This window comes from Argopecten irradians, chromosome 2 (genome assembly GCF_041381155.1).
Source record: "Argopecten irradians isolate NY chromosome 2, Ai_NY, whole genome shotgun sequence".
NCBI lineage: Eukaryota > Metazoa > Mollusca > Bivalvia > Pectinida > Pectinidae > Argopecten > Argopecten irradians.
Window position 1 is genome coordinate 16,397,581 of NC_091135.1, and position 15,306 is coordinate 16,412,886.

The 15,306-nt window shown below is 35.4% G+C and overlaps 1 protein-coding gene across 1 annotated transcript; it reads right to left on the reverse strand.

The window, feature by feature from the left end:
- Positions 1–2: 2 nt before the first annotated feature.
- Positions 3–13,003, reverse strand: LOC138314619 (solute carrier family 49 member 4 homolog). The gene is made up of 14 exons (XM_069255035.1): positions 12,898–13,003; positions 12,447–12,604; positions 11,243–11,442; positions 10,698–10,788; positions 7,281–7,444; positions 5,807–5,858; positions 5,621–5,685; positions 5,275–5,328; positions 4,407–4,536; positions 3,903–4,011; positions 3,361–3,428; positions 2,954–3,072; positions 2,300–2,482; positions 3–130 (listed from the first exon to the last, which is right to left on the reverse strand). Exons 2-14 carry the CDS (start codon positions 12,590–12,592, stop codon positions 3–5), a joined length of 1,509 nt encoding a protein of 502 aa, XP_069111136.1. The 5' UTR covers positions 12,593–12,604; positions 12,898–13,003.
- Positions 13,004–15,306: the final 2,303 nt, after the last annotated feature.

Genomic DNA, 15,306 nt, shown 5'->3' on the forward strand with positions numbered 1-15,306 from the left:
ATTTATTGAGCTAAAATCGATTCCGCCTTTTCATCAATAGTAAGTCTATTGTAGTTGTCGTTCATAAAGCATATGATAGGAACACAAACGCCTATGGATGTCAGTATAGTCCAACTCTCCCAAGACACACCTGAAATAATATTATACATATTATATTTTAATTTAGTTCTCATTAAGAATCCGTCAATTTTAAAATAAGTTTGAACATTATAGAAATTTATTTTATATTTCAATAGGTATCTCGTGTACTGTGTAATTAATATTTATGAAGTGACGTGTATCTGTCTATCTAAAATAAAATACACGATATATATCTGTATACTATCCAATATTTCTTTCCGACAGACCAATCAATATATCACACGATGATGTTATATTAGATGTAACATCATACGACATTATTAGACAATTGTACTTAAGACTAAACAATAATAAAACAGAAACATTCAGATAGTAGTTTCATGCTAAGAGAGACAACTCATGTTTTACGCAGATGCCTGATTAATACAGTTGTCTCTAGAGATGTCTAAGCATTGACTGTGATTCAAGTACATTGAAACTATGTTTTGAAGAACAGGATGTCTCCTTTCACGTTATGGATAAATTAAGTCATTTCTTTTAAAAATAACAGCCCCGTTAACTTATCAATAGTAGTGTTATTCTATGCTAGATATATAGTGTTTAAGCATTGTTATATAACTTAATATTAGATATATTGACATCAAAGATATCTAATATTAGGAAAATATGTCTTGATTTAACAAATATAATTATTTCCTTTTTTTCATGCAGACTCTAGAATGATACAAAATCATCATCAAACGTGTAGATGAAGGTGACTCAATGACTGCTAAACAGAGTATCGCCTTTGAAGTATTGCATAAATTAATTTATTTCTTAATAATTCAATTTTCTTTGTTTTCATACCAAATCAGGCATTCTGATTGGCCAATATCTTTTTGCATACCACTATGAAAAGAAGTATTTGCAAACCGCGAATCCACGTAGCCGATTCACACAAAAATTTGCAAAATTTTTTTTTCATAACCCGATAAAATTTCAAAACAAGAGGCCCATTGACATTAATGCTTAATACAAAGTGCCATTTTATGTTAACTAAGTAGTGTTTCAACTTTCTTGTTTAATTTAAGATTTAAGATATGAAGGTTGAGGTTAAGACATCTAGGTTGCTTTATAACAGGGAAACATGAATTAACAAAATAAAGGGAGATAAAGATAATTATATAGTTTTTTAGATTAATGACAAATAAGGGTTTTTATAGTGCTTGAAATGTTATATCTTATCTTAAAATATCGTGGTTCAATTTTCTGGAAAATTTACTGAATATAAGCAAAAATGTCTGTTTTATTCTATTTGTTTTCAGTACCAATTGAACTTGACAATTTTGATCTGTGATTTTTGTGAGGATCTTAAAGCATTTAAAAAAATTGTTTTTCCTCGTGACCACAAAAAATATCCTTAGAAATTGTCTGATAAATTTTAATTTTTGGCACAGATTTACCTCAGACGAATACAGATTACAGAAAATATTTAAAAGAAATAGTTTGAATATCAATATAGGAAAATTACTTGTTTAATCTTTTCGAAACTTTGACAGAATATTCATAACAATATTGTTACTTTATTAAAGAAGTATAAAGAATATTGAACTACTTTGAAATTTTGGGTAATGTGAGGCTGTCATCTTAATAATTCAAAGGTTAAAAAATGTGAATAATTCATTGATAAAGTTTGAGTCAGGTGACGTCCTTATTGCAGTTTCACAGTTATATAGGGCCAACTAAAACCTATTACCAAGAGAGATCTCCACGGCCTTCATTGTACGTCTCTTAAGACTTAACATATATAAATATTTAACACTATCTATCATGTTAGTATATACCTCGTCTAATGTACCTTCTGTTTGAAATACAAAGAGAAAACGTAAAATATCCAGAGTGTTATTATGAAGGAAAACATTATTTGCTAAGTCAGTTGATTGTCAAGAAGACAACACAGACTAAATACCATCGAATGATATAACACTTATATCAGAGATCATTTGTACACAAAGTTTAAACATCATACTCATATTTAGAATAATGCATTACCATTTCTTTACTTGGGATCATATATACAAAATGGAAGATCAAATGCATGCCAACATTTTGGATCATTTGTACTTTGAAAACGATAAACAATAAACTCATATTTGAGCATTTGGTATTATTTGTGCACATAGAAAGATGAGGATCATACCTATATTTGTGTTTATATGTACATATATGAGCACCATACCTATATTTGGGATCATTTGTACGCCTAGGAAGATGAGTCCCACTACATTCAGCTGAGTGGTGAGTACGACAGTGGTGATGCCCTCGGCTACCGGGTAGGTATTCTCACAGGCCATCTCAAACAGAAGGGGTACTGTGGCATTCATCAGCAGTGTGCCCGTTATAACGGAGATGTACACCTGGGCTGGACACACAATATCCACATGTTATACATAGTATGATCGTCTCACGAGAAACAAGACGAAACGTCGCTGTGTAATGTCTTTCGAATTTAACTGTTGGGTGGCTCCTTGGCCTCTGTTATATAGCGTCAGTCATAGTTATACATGAAATCATTGAAGTAATAAAGGAATGTCCCAATATACAAAACATAAGCAAGTATTAACTTCCCAACAAAATATGTGAAGGGTACCATACCACATTATTTACACGTAAACAGTTAAAGCAACGTTTGTGATAACTCGGTATACAGACATAGTTCTCCGGACAGTTCGTAGCAGAGATAACAGGGATGAGGACAATGTTGTTGTATTTGACACAAATCCATAACATGTTCTGAATATAAGGAATTACAAATAACCAAAAGTCTATAGAATCCATAAGGCAGTGTTATACTGACAACCACACACTGAGTGGGGTATTATTTGTTCCTTACCTATAGAACTTGGAATGATCCCGACGAGGATTAGATTAAACCACAGGAAGCATAGGAAAGCAGAACAAAACAGTACAAGTAGAATATGTTTCATGTGCTTCGAAAACGCATCCGAGATTCTAGAAATAAAAATACATTATATATTTATCATCACAGTGCATGATTGCTGTAATCATTTTGAGTTTATGGTGGGTGAAAGCTGGACTTACAACAGCTCTGACAACATCCATCATCATACAGTTAGTATTTAACGATTATATGTACTGATCTGGACCCGAGAGATTATTGGATGAAACCAGTGTTAGTGACAAAATTATGACTAGTAATTTGCTTTCATGAAGTAATTTTTCACGTTTCATGAAATCATTCACTGCAGAATTATACCGAATGAATAATATTACATTTACCTTGCCATGATAAGCGATCCCAAACAACCAGCGATAATGGAATAAAAGCCAATCCAGCCTGCCTGTCCCTAAACCAGCAAAATTGAAGTTAAAATGTACACAATATATAATGCAATCAGCTAAGGTCAGACCCCATTAGCTCATCAACTACAAGACACCAATGACATAACGATATTGGATGTAAAAAGAAGATAGGACAGACACACATTCGTGAACTGCATTGACATGACCTGACCTTATTTTTAGTTAAACTATGTGGTAGGAACATAAAGACATCAGACATTTGCGGACAATGTTAATACAAAAATAACTTAATTAAGATATTTATTTATATTCACCTTTATATCCCACGCAGTATTATATATGTTGATACCGAACCTATAAGTGTGTTTTATCCAGATATATATTGGTTTTGTACTCTAGAAACAACGGAGAATATCGAAAATGCGAGATACCCAATAGTAAAAGGTACAACTAAGATATACTGAACGTTTATTGAAATGCAGTCGAACGGTTCTGATGTATTTATCAAATCCACACACCTCTGACACTCCATGTGGTTCTAAGGTCACAGACATCACACTGGCCCAAAGTCCCAGAATGCCGAGCGGAAGTCCATAAATCACACATGTCAATAAAAACATCTTGTTTCTAGAGGAGTAAAACATTAAAGAGGCATCATTGTTAAGCATGCACATGTCGATATTGGAACTTTTTAAATCATTTTTTCTTTTGCTTTTATAAATAAATGTTATATGTTATGTTTTAATTATGCTTACTGTAAAGCACAGAAGTGTAACTTAACGGGACGCTATACAAAAAAGTCTTTTTTATATCTATATCGCAATGCACCTGTTGTAGAAATTTATTAATCATATGTTGTGGTATTTATTTTGTAAATAAGATTAGCGTCCTATTTGCCTATTAATTGACTTCAACGTTCCAGAAATTCATTAAAAAAATGAAGTTTCTTATCATTAAAAAAACTGAAATCTAATAAACACTCTTTACGTTCTAGTTTAACCTTTTATCTGGCATTGTTTCACCTAATCAACTTTTTTATCCCAGCCTTGATGTCTAAACGTTCTTGTGACGCAGACGTACTAGGTGGAGTAGGAGGCTTGGAGGGGAAGTATAACAGTACAAGGATCATCACCAATGCACTAAGTCCGCATTCTGTAACTCGGATACGATTTGATTATTAGTAGTTTAATATCAGACTACACCAAAATGTGCTCAGAAACAAGCACGTTAAAGATGGGAGGTAAATAAATTCGACATAAATGTGGAATATAATGTTGTATCCTGCAGCCAGCATTGGCGTTGTACTTATATAATTTTGCCGTATTCGGTACTGATGGAAAACAGGTTATTTTAGAATCACTTGCACCAATGTTTGAATGGCGGACATACTTGAAAATTATTGGCATCTTTGAGCTGAAATTTTATTGGATATTGCGAGATTAAAAAACATCTATGTATTTGAATCAGAAATCTAAAGTTGCCTAACCGAAGGCTTAAAAATACAACTTAAATGTTCAGACATTTATCATTACGCGGATTCACACAGTTCGCAAACAAAATTTCTTACATACCCCGATGAAGTTAAAAAATAGTGACATCAATGCTTATAATTAATTTTCCAGACTACATGATAACACAAAATATGTTTAACCGTACGATTCCATTGATTTTCCAAAGGATTATTTTTCTGACGCCTCTATTGTAACGTCATGATCGCATCGTTTTCCGCGCCATTCTTGGATTTTTTCTTCATAGTATATGAAGAAAAAGAAACTGCCAATCAGAAAGTCGGATTTATTATGAAACAAATAAAAATTAATTATTTTACTATGAATTTGAACGACCGTTTCCGAAGTGAATCACATGCATTATCATAAAAAACGTCTGTACCTGAGAACATGAGCACCTTGACGTTGTCCCTTATCCTAGTGATATTCTCGTCGTCTGAAAACAAGGAAAATCCGCTTTAATCTTTAAACGATCATCAGGTTGACACAACTGTTGCGTGTGTACTGCTTTATATGGTGCTATTACAAATAACTACAAAAATCGCAGGGGTGCATTAAACGATAAAGATCAGAACGGTTTACTTCCCGCTCGAACTTGCTCCCACTTGAACTCGAATTTGTTGCGCTATCATGTAACAATATTCAGATTTGACTGCCATTAAAAAAATGTTTGATGCAATTTCATTATTTTCAGGGATTGTAACATTGAAAGAGAATTACCAACATACCTACATTCGTTGGGTTGCTATAATTCCATGAGCTGTTATGCGATGTTGATAAGGATTCATTTGTACTAAAAACAAACATCCGAGCATTAACTAATGTTTCATAAATATTTTTTAACAAAACTGAGTGAACATCATACAAATCTAAACATTTTGCGGAGTACGTTACATGTTGTAATACAAACTTACCTATTAGACGCCTGTGTGAGTTTACCTGTGTCAGTGCTGTCAAATAATGGGCCTGTAATGGCAAGATTCATATGGTACTACATTGGACTCGATAAAATAGTAATACAGCTATTGTAAATATCGATATGCATATCGTGTATACTTTTAAAATTATACACATACATGTACACGCAATGCCCAACTCTCTTTAAATTGATATAATTGAAATAAACCTTACAAATTTAAAGGCGTTAAAGCATCACGAGGCTGTCTCCACATGGTAGTCCACTGGTAACAAGGGGGATAATTACTAACCAACTTTAATTTACCATGTCCGAGTGGAAAAGGTACGTGTACTACTGCCTTCCTACAGTATTTCCGTGGGATGAAATAATGCCCGTTAAACTATGCATTAATAGTTTATTATTTAGTAAATGGTTTATTACACCTACCTCAAAATTGCATAATGGTCGCCTTTGATTTCAGAATAACAATATTTAAAAAGACAATGCATTTCAAATTACATTTTCATGTAATTGCATGATAGCCACAACATTTCGAATTTCAAAAAGATTAAAATCAAAAATAGTTAAGTGTATTCAGCAGAAAAGCAATTTGATTCCTTTTCCTTGTATATCACAGCCTGTCCGTTATTTTGACGCCTTGATTTAAGCATTATTCTTAATATCTTTTGAGGTTATGAAGTCATAGACAAAAAAACGGAAGGACATTCTTCATAGACAATAAGCGTATATAAAAAAGAATGTCCGCCCGTTTCTTGCCTTTGGCTTCATAACCTCAAAAGATATTTAGAATAATGCTTATAATTTAATTCAGATAACTCAATCAGGTAATAATTAGGCATACATTTCTGTAAATTTACTTACTTTTACAATAAAACAAATTGAGTTGTGGCACATTGATATCTTATCCAATAATTCAGTTTGGCAAATGACTGTGCCGCTTTTAGAATTCCCCGCGAAAACGTTTTGTATTTATGACGTCATAATACATGACGTGCAATTCTTTCGGTCTATGGAAAAATAACTTCAAAGATCTAACCAATAGAAATGAGTGTAACATATGAAATTAAATTATACAGAGATATAGTGATGTAAAGGAATATAGTGACGTCACGATAGAACGTTCACAACCGTATTGTTTCAATAGCATCGATAGAATGGAAATCACTGTACAAGCAAAAGTTGTTGGTTTTTAATTTTCCTATCAATATTTGTGTCTATGATCGCATTGAAAAAATGTAAACAACTACCGTTCGAGCTTCCCCCCCCCACCAAATGCCGCCAAAGCGCCCCCTAAGTCAGAGGTACGCATCTCCTGCTCACACCGATTCCGTTAACCTTCTCCACGGTGAATAGTTCCTTGGAAAGCGGGCCAAGTAAGGCATATAACAGATGTGCGCAATCAATCAGAAGTCAGTTTTCTGACACGTGATGTATGTATTTAAATGATACAATAGTACGAGGGTTCATACCTACGAGAAATGCGGCAGCTACTCCAGCATAGTTACTGAGTGCCGCTATGGCAGTTGATGTCGTTCGTTGATGAGGCGGGAACCAGGCTGCAGAAAGGACCGGTGGTGCTCCCATGGCAACAGGGCCGCCCAAAGCATTGAGGAAGGCCGCTATATTTGCCGTCCTGTACAGGGTGTATAAGTGGGTATTTTTGAGGAATACATGAAGATGTTTGTTTGTGTTTATGACATTCATCGTCCTTTTAATGTTTTATAATGCCGGTATATGGCTGTTACAGTAGTTCGCTATATAACGTTTAAGAAGAATCCCTTAATATACTTTCACATTTGGCATTTATTTTTCTTTATCACCATTGATCACATAACCAATGGAATACAGATGTAGGGTGATCAAGTGGTTTAGTGGTTACTATACATTCGCATTTTCAGTTTTCTCCCATTCAATGACCCTCCGCATGCATACATCCTGGCGATGACTGTAATCACCAGGAGGACTCTCTTACCATGTGATGTAGGGTGGTTGTGTAGTGATACACTTACCATGTGATGTAGGGTGGTTGTGTAGTGATACACTTACCATGTGATGTAGGGTGGTTGTGTAGTGATACACTTACCATGTGATGTAGGGTGGTTGTGTAGTGATACACTTACCATGTGATGTAGGGTGGTTGTGTGGTGATACACTTACCATGTGATGTAGGGTGGTTGTGTAGTGATACACTTACCATGTGATGTAGGGTGGTTGTGTAGTGATACACTTACCATGTGATGTAGGGTGGTTGTGTAGTGATACACTTACCATGTGATGTAGGGTGGTTGTGTAGTGATATACATTACCATGTGATGTAGGGTGGTTGTGTAGTGATACACTTACCATGTGATGTAGGGTGGTTGTGTAGTGATACACTTACCATGTGATGTAGGGTGGTTGTGTAGTGATACACTTACCATGTGATGTAGGGTGGTTGTGTAGTGATACACTTACCATGTGATGTAGGGTGGTTGTGTAGTGATACACTTACCATGTGATGTAAGGTGGTTGTGTAGTGATACACTTACCATGTGATGTAGGGTGGTTGTGTAGTGATACACTTACCATGTGATGTAGGGTGGTTGTGTGGTGATACACTTACCATGTGATGTAGGTGGTTGTGTAGTGATACACTTACCATGTGATGTAGGGTGGTTGTGTAGTGATACACTTACCATGTGATGTAGGGTGGTTGTGTGGTGATACACTTACCATGTGATGTAGGGTGGTTGTGTAGTGATACACTTACCATGTGATGTAGGGTGGTTGTGTAGTGATACACTTACCATGTGATGTAGGGTGGTTGTGTAGTGATACACTTACCATGTGATGTAGGGTGGTTGTGTAGTGATACACTTACCATGTGATGTAGGGTGGTTGTGTAGTGATACACTTACCATGTGATGTAGGGTGGTTGTGTAGTGATACACTTACCATGTGATGTAGGTGGGTGTGGTTGTGGTGGTTGTGGTGATACACTTACCATGTGATGTAGGGTGGTTGTGTAGTGATACACTTACCATGTGATGTTTCATTAGGGTGGTTGTGTGGTGATACACTTACCATGTGATGTAGGGTGGTTGTGTAGTGATACACTTACCATGTGATGTAGGGTGGTTGTGTAGTGATACACTTACCATGTGATGTAGGGTGGTTGTGTAGTGATACACTTACCATGTGATGTAGGGTGGTTGTGTAGTGATACACTTACCATGTGATGTAGGGTGGTTGTGTGAGTGATACACTTACCATGTATGTAGGTGGTTGTGTAGTGATACATACCATGTGATGTAGGGTGGTTGTGTAGTGATACACTTACCATGTGATGTAGGGTGGTTGTGTAGTGATACACTTACCATGTGATGTAGGGTGGTTGTGTAGTGATACACTTACCATGTGATGTAGGGTGGTTGTGTAGTGATACACTTACCATGTGATGTAGGGTGGTTGTGTAGTGATACACTTACCATGTGATGTAAGTGATACACTTACCATGTGATGTGTGGTTGTGTGTAGTGATACACTTACCATGTGATGTAGGGTGGTTGTGTAGTGATACACTTACCATGTGATGTAGGGTGGTTGTGTAGTGATACACTTACCATGTGATGTAGGGTGGTTGTGTAGTGATACACTTACCATGTGATGTATGGTGGTTGTGTAGTGATACACTTACCATGTGATGTAGGGTGGTTGTGTGGTGATACACTTACCATGTGATGTAGGGTGGTTGTGTAGTGATACACTTACCATGTGATGTAGGGTGGTTGTGTGGTGATACACTTACCATGTGATGTAGGGTGGTTGTGTAGTGATACACTTACCATGTGATGTAGGGTGGTTGTGTGGTGATACACTTACCATGTGATGTAGGGTGGTTGTGGTGATACACTTACCATGTGATGTAGGGTGGTTGTGTAGTGATACACTTACCATGTGATGTAGGGTGGTTGTGTAGTGATACACTTACCATGTGATGTAGGGTGGTTGTGTAGTGATACACTTACCATGTGATGTAGGTGGTTGTGTAGTGATACACTTACCATGTGATGTAGGTGGTTGTGTAGTGATACACTTACCATGTGATGTAGGGTGGTTGTGTAGTGATACACTTACCATGTGATGTAGGGTGGTTGTGTAGTGATACACTTACCATGTGATGTAGGGTGGTTGTGTAGTGATACACTTACCATGTGATGTAGGTGGTTGTGTAGTGATACACTTACCATGTGATGTAGGGTGGTTGTGTAGTGATACACTTACCATGTGATGTAGGGTGGTTGTGTAGTGTGTGATGTAGTGGTTGTGTGTGATACACTTACCATGTGATGTAGGGTGGTTGTGTAGTGATACACTTACCATGTGATGTAGGGGTGGTTGTGTAGTGATACACTTACCATGTGATGTAGGGTGGTTGTGTAGTGATACACTTACCATGTGATGTAGGGTGGTTGTGTGATACACTTACCAGTGATGTGGTTGTGTAGTGATACACTTACCATGTGATGTAGGGTGGTTGTGTGGTGATACACTTACCATGTGATGTAGGGTGGTTGTGTAGTGATACACTTACCATGTGATGTAGGGTGGTTGTGTGGTGATACACTTACCATGTGATGTAGGGTGGTTGTGTAGTGATACACTTACCATGTGATGTAAGGTGGTTGTGTAGTGATACACTTACCATGTGATGTAGGGTGGTTGTGTAGTGATACACTTACCATGTGATGTAGGGTGGTTGTGTAGTGATACACTTACCATGTGATGTAGGGTGGTTGTGTGGTGATACACTTACCATGTGATGTAGGGTGGTTGTGTATGTAGGGTGGTTGTGTAGTGATACACTTACCATGTGATGTAGGGTGGTTGTGTAGTGATACACTTACCATGTGATGTAGGGTGGTTGTGTAGTGATACACCGTATGGCTGTAGCTATAGTTACTAGGATAGTTGTGACGACACAGGAAGTTCTGAGTCCTGGAATACAAAAGATATGTCTAAGCAATATTTCTTTGAAAAATGTTTATTTAATGTTAGTGTTTTTTATATATCTTATTTCATTTCAGTCCTTCTTTTGGATAAACAATAATAATAATACAGCTATTGTAGATATCGAAATGCATATCGTGTATACTTTTAATAGATAACAAGCATGTTCAATAAATGATTACTTGGTTCACGAAAGGTCACAGTCGAAAAAATCGAGCATTGTCTAGTTACCTACATAATGTTCTAATCAAAATACCAAAGGCAATGCATATTTTGTCTCAAGGAAATACATGTATTAAATATTCAGGATTGGAGTGAGTACCATTGTGAAATAGGTCGTTTTCGTAAAAAAGTACACGGAATAGATATATCAACTAAACTGAACATGTTTTTAACACGTGTAGTGCATGTTTTCGGTTGAACCGCAGGCGTCTGAACTGACCATGGGTGTCCATACTCCACGACGTTACCCAGGCTGCCAATATAAATCCAATAGTGCCCCAGTTGGGCAGCAGAGCTATGATGGTATCGTCCCAGCCAAAGGCTCGCTTACAGGACTCAGCTATCGGTCCCCAGGTATTCCAGACGGCAGCTTGGCTGAAGGTGATTAAGCAGTATACCGCCAGTACGTACCATCTTCTCCTAGGAAGAGATACATGTTACATGTAAGTGACTATTCCTCATTATTGTTTATTCTACGCAGCAAATAGTAAATAGATGAAAAAGATGCACACTCTTTGATGATGTCTATTTATCATCTCGTATATTATTTCAATATTATGTAACAATTAACATCGTGAAATCGAACTTTTATCACTCGATGACACTTGTCATAGTTAGTTGTGGAATGCGTGCGATAATAAAGTGTGAAAATAAACATAGCTATTTGCACTTCTTTCTCAACAGGCTATATATAAACAAACAATTCAACAGACATTATGAAGCTGCTTGGACCATTAATTCCATAGAAATGTTTTGTCCAAATATTCTGTATTCATGTAAATGAACTGGTGTTTTCATTATATTACATGGTTTTATCATTACATGATTTAATCTTATCAATATATGGTATCAGTTTATCAATATCTGATTTGATATGACCAATATATCATTTGCTTTTGCGATTATTTTATTTTAATTTGTCATGATACTATTTTCTTTCGTCATTATGTCAATCAATTTCATCATTTATTATTTGATTTTTTGACATAGGTGCTTAATGAGCATCTATCATTAATCCGATGCATTGGTCAATTCAAATCAAATACTTACAAAAATGATACCATATATCGATAAAATCAAACCATATAATGATAAAACCATATCATATAATAAAAACACAAATTCATTTTTGTATATTCGAACACTACGAGACTGCTATGACGTTCCATAGTTAAATGCTTAATTGAGAGTTGTCATTTGTGTAATTTTCCTGATCTTGTAGACTAGAATAGCATTTTTCTATTGGGGTATTATTTTTTTTCTTCTGTTAAGCGAAATACATCTTCTGTTCTAATTTTTATTTGGACTATATTTTCACTAGATTCGATAGACGACACAGAAGAGGATTACACATTAAATAGAGTGTTATTCATTGACAGGCACATGGAACAGATTTGCATTTAAGGCTTATTACATCGTCATACCTGTATACAATCGTATCTGGAACAATACCGCTCATACTCTCTTGGCCGGTCGTTGATAGTTCTGTTCGATGAAGTTCTGGTTCTGATTGTATCCGTTTCACCGACTTCACTTTTAATGCCGGAGATTTTTTGCTTTGATTCGTCATATCTTATAATTTCTATAACAACATCATCTTTATAATAATGTGTGTCTCAGCAGTTCCTTTATTTATTAATGTTTTGTTTGACCCCTCCCTCCCCCCCAACATTTATAAATAGCAGCTCATAGTTTTATGTTTTAAAATGTTTCATAGAACTTGAAACAAATATCAAACTGCAATAAATTGCTACTGTAAGCAAGTATTATATATTTGTGTGATGTTCTATCTTTACTACACAAGACTTGAGTCAGATCGACGGGTGAAAGTAACCAAAATGATTTCTACCGAGAGACAATAACGTCAAAACTTACCGTAGAGATCAAACGTTCAGTAGTCTATAACGCACACAGTTCGTTATTTCTATCTAGCATACCCTAGTGTCAACAATTATTTATCAGTTGGGAAATCATAGTTACAAAACGATGGACATTTCAACCCAGCAACGTCAGCTACAGTATACCCGAAGGTAAACGTACCGAAGGTGACACCTATCTATAATAAAATGATGGCATTTCATAGTACGTATGATTTAGTGCATTGTGTGTTGCTGCAGGTAAAGTTACTAGGTAGGTGTTCCGACAGATTATTGTTAGCCCTTCACCTCAGGGTACTGAGTTCAAAACCCACGTCGGGCAGTTGCTAGGTATTTATCAGAGGTGGGTGTTTTTCAGCTGAGGCCATATAGCACACTAAGTCACATTGAAAAAAACAATAGTTTGATATTATTATCTTGATGAATTATTTTATTTGAAAAAAAAAGAAGAAGAAAAAAAACAAGAGTTTTGTATGGCTGTAGATGATTGTATATAATTGTATTATGAACAAATAATAGAAATATTGGTAAGGGGAGGTAATCAAGATTGAGCATATAGACGAACAAGCTGTTTCTTACACAATACATATAATACATACAGACTACAAAAACAAAGAAAACAGCTTGATGAATAGGAACCTAGATATAAGTAGAAGTAATATTGATTAGTGAAGCTAGAGATAAATTTGAACCGGCAATACACTGATAGGGAAATTATGAAATGTGGATGTTTTGCCAGCCCTTGTTAAAAAGATCAATACTAATACCTTTTTCTGTGCAATTGTTTTGTCAACATTAAATCGGTATATTGAATAGTTTTTTTAATATCATTGAAAGCAAACTTATTGCTTTTTCTGGAAGAAACTTAGATAAGATATTTATTTCAGAAAACACTCTTGAGAGTCGAATATGTGGACGTTTTTTCTAGATAGTCACGCAAGTTCTAGCAGATGTCCTGCGGGAAGTCTGTAACCTTTTCTTGGTTTGTTCTCGAGGAAATCCTGGTAATGCTATTATTCATTGCTATCAAAGAAGCCCTTAACCTTAGATGTCAAAGAAGACATGAAACCATTGGCAATATGTCGTTGCCTTTTAAGAATACAAAATATTTTGGTCGTTGACTTCTAAGAATACAAAATATTTTGGTCGTTGCGTCTAAGAATACGTAAATATTTTGGTCGTTGCCTTCTAAGAATACGTAAATATTTTGGTCGTTGCCTTCTAAGAATACATAAATATTTTGGTCGTTGCCTTCTAAGAATACATAAATATTTTAGTCGTTGCCTTCTAAGAATACGTAAATATTTTGGTCGTTGCCTTCTAAGAATACATAAATATTTTGGTCGTTGCCTTCTAAGAATACGTAAATATTTTGGTCGTTGCCTTCATAGAATACGTAAATATTATGGTCGTTGCGTCTAAGAATACATAAATATTTTGGTGGTTGCCTTCTAAGAATACATAAATATTTTGGTGGTTGCGTCTAAGAATACATAAATATTTTGGTCTTTACCTTCTAAGAATACGTAAATATTTTGGTCGTTGCCTTCTATGAATACGTAAATATATTGGTCGTTGCCTTCTAAGAATACATAAATATTTTGGTGTCGTAGCCTTCTAAGAATAAATGTGTTGGTGGTTGCAACTAAATTTTGGTCGTTGCCTTCTAAGAATACGTAAATATTTTGGTCGTTGCGTCTAAGAATACATAAATATTTTAATTGTTGCCTTCTAAGAATATGTATATAAATTTGGCCGTTGCCTTCTATGAATACGTAAATATTTTGGTCGTTGCCTTCTAAGAATACGTAAATATTTTGGTCGTTGCCTTCTATGAATACGTAAATATTTTGGTCATTGCCTTCTAAGAATATGTATATAAATTTGGCCGTTGCCTTCTATGAATACATAAATATTTTGGTCGTTGCCTTCTAAGAATACGTAAATATTTTGGTCGTTGCCTTCTAAGAATACGTAAATATTGTAAATATTTTAATTGTTGCCTTCTAAGAATATGTAAATATTTTGGTCGTTTTCTTCTAAGAATAAATAAATAATTTGGTCGTTGCATTCTAAGAATACGTAAATATTTTGGTCGTTGCCTTCTTAGAATACGTTAATATTTTAGTCGTAGCCTTCTAAGAATACGTAATAAATTTTGGTCGTTGCCTTCTAAGAATACGTAAATATTTTGGTCGTTGCCTTCTAAGAATACATAAATATTTTGGTCGTTGCCTTCTATGAATACATAAATATTTTGGTCGTTGCCTTCTAAGAATACATAAATATTTTGGTCGTTGCCTTCTAAGAATACGTAAATATTTTGGTCGTTGCATTCTAAGAATACGTAAATATTTTGGTCGTTGCCTTCTGATAGAATACGTATGAAATATATTTGGTCGTTGCC

Coding starts and splice junctions, on each gene's coding strand:
- LOC138314619 (XM_069255035.1), bottom strand. CDS start 12,592: ATGACGAATCAAAGCAAAAAATCTCCGGCATTAAAAGTGAAGTCGGTG. Junction 3,073..3,360: donor GGATCGCTTATCATGGCAAG/GTAAATGTAATA, acceptor TTTTATTTCTAG/AATCTCGGATGCGTTTTCGA. Junction 131..2,299: donor ACAAATGATCCCAAATATAG/GTATGGTGCTCA, acceptor ATATTATTTCAG/GTGTGTCTTGGGAGAGTTGG.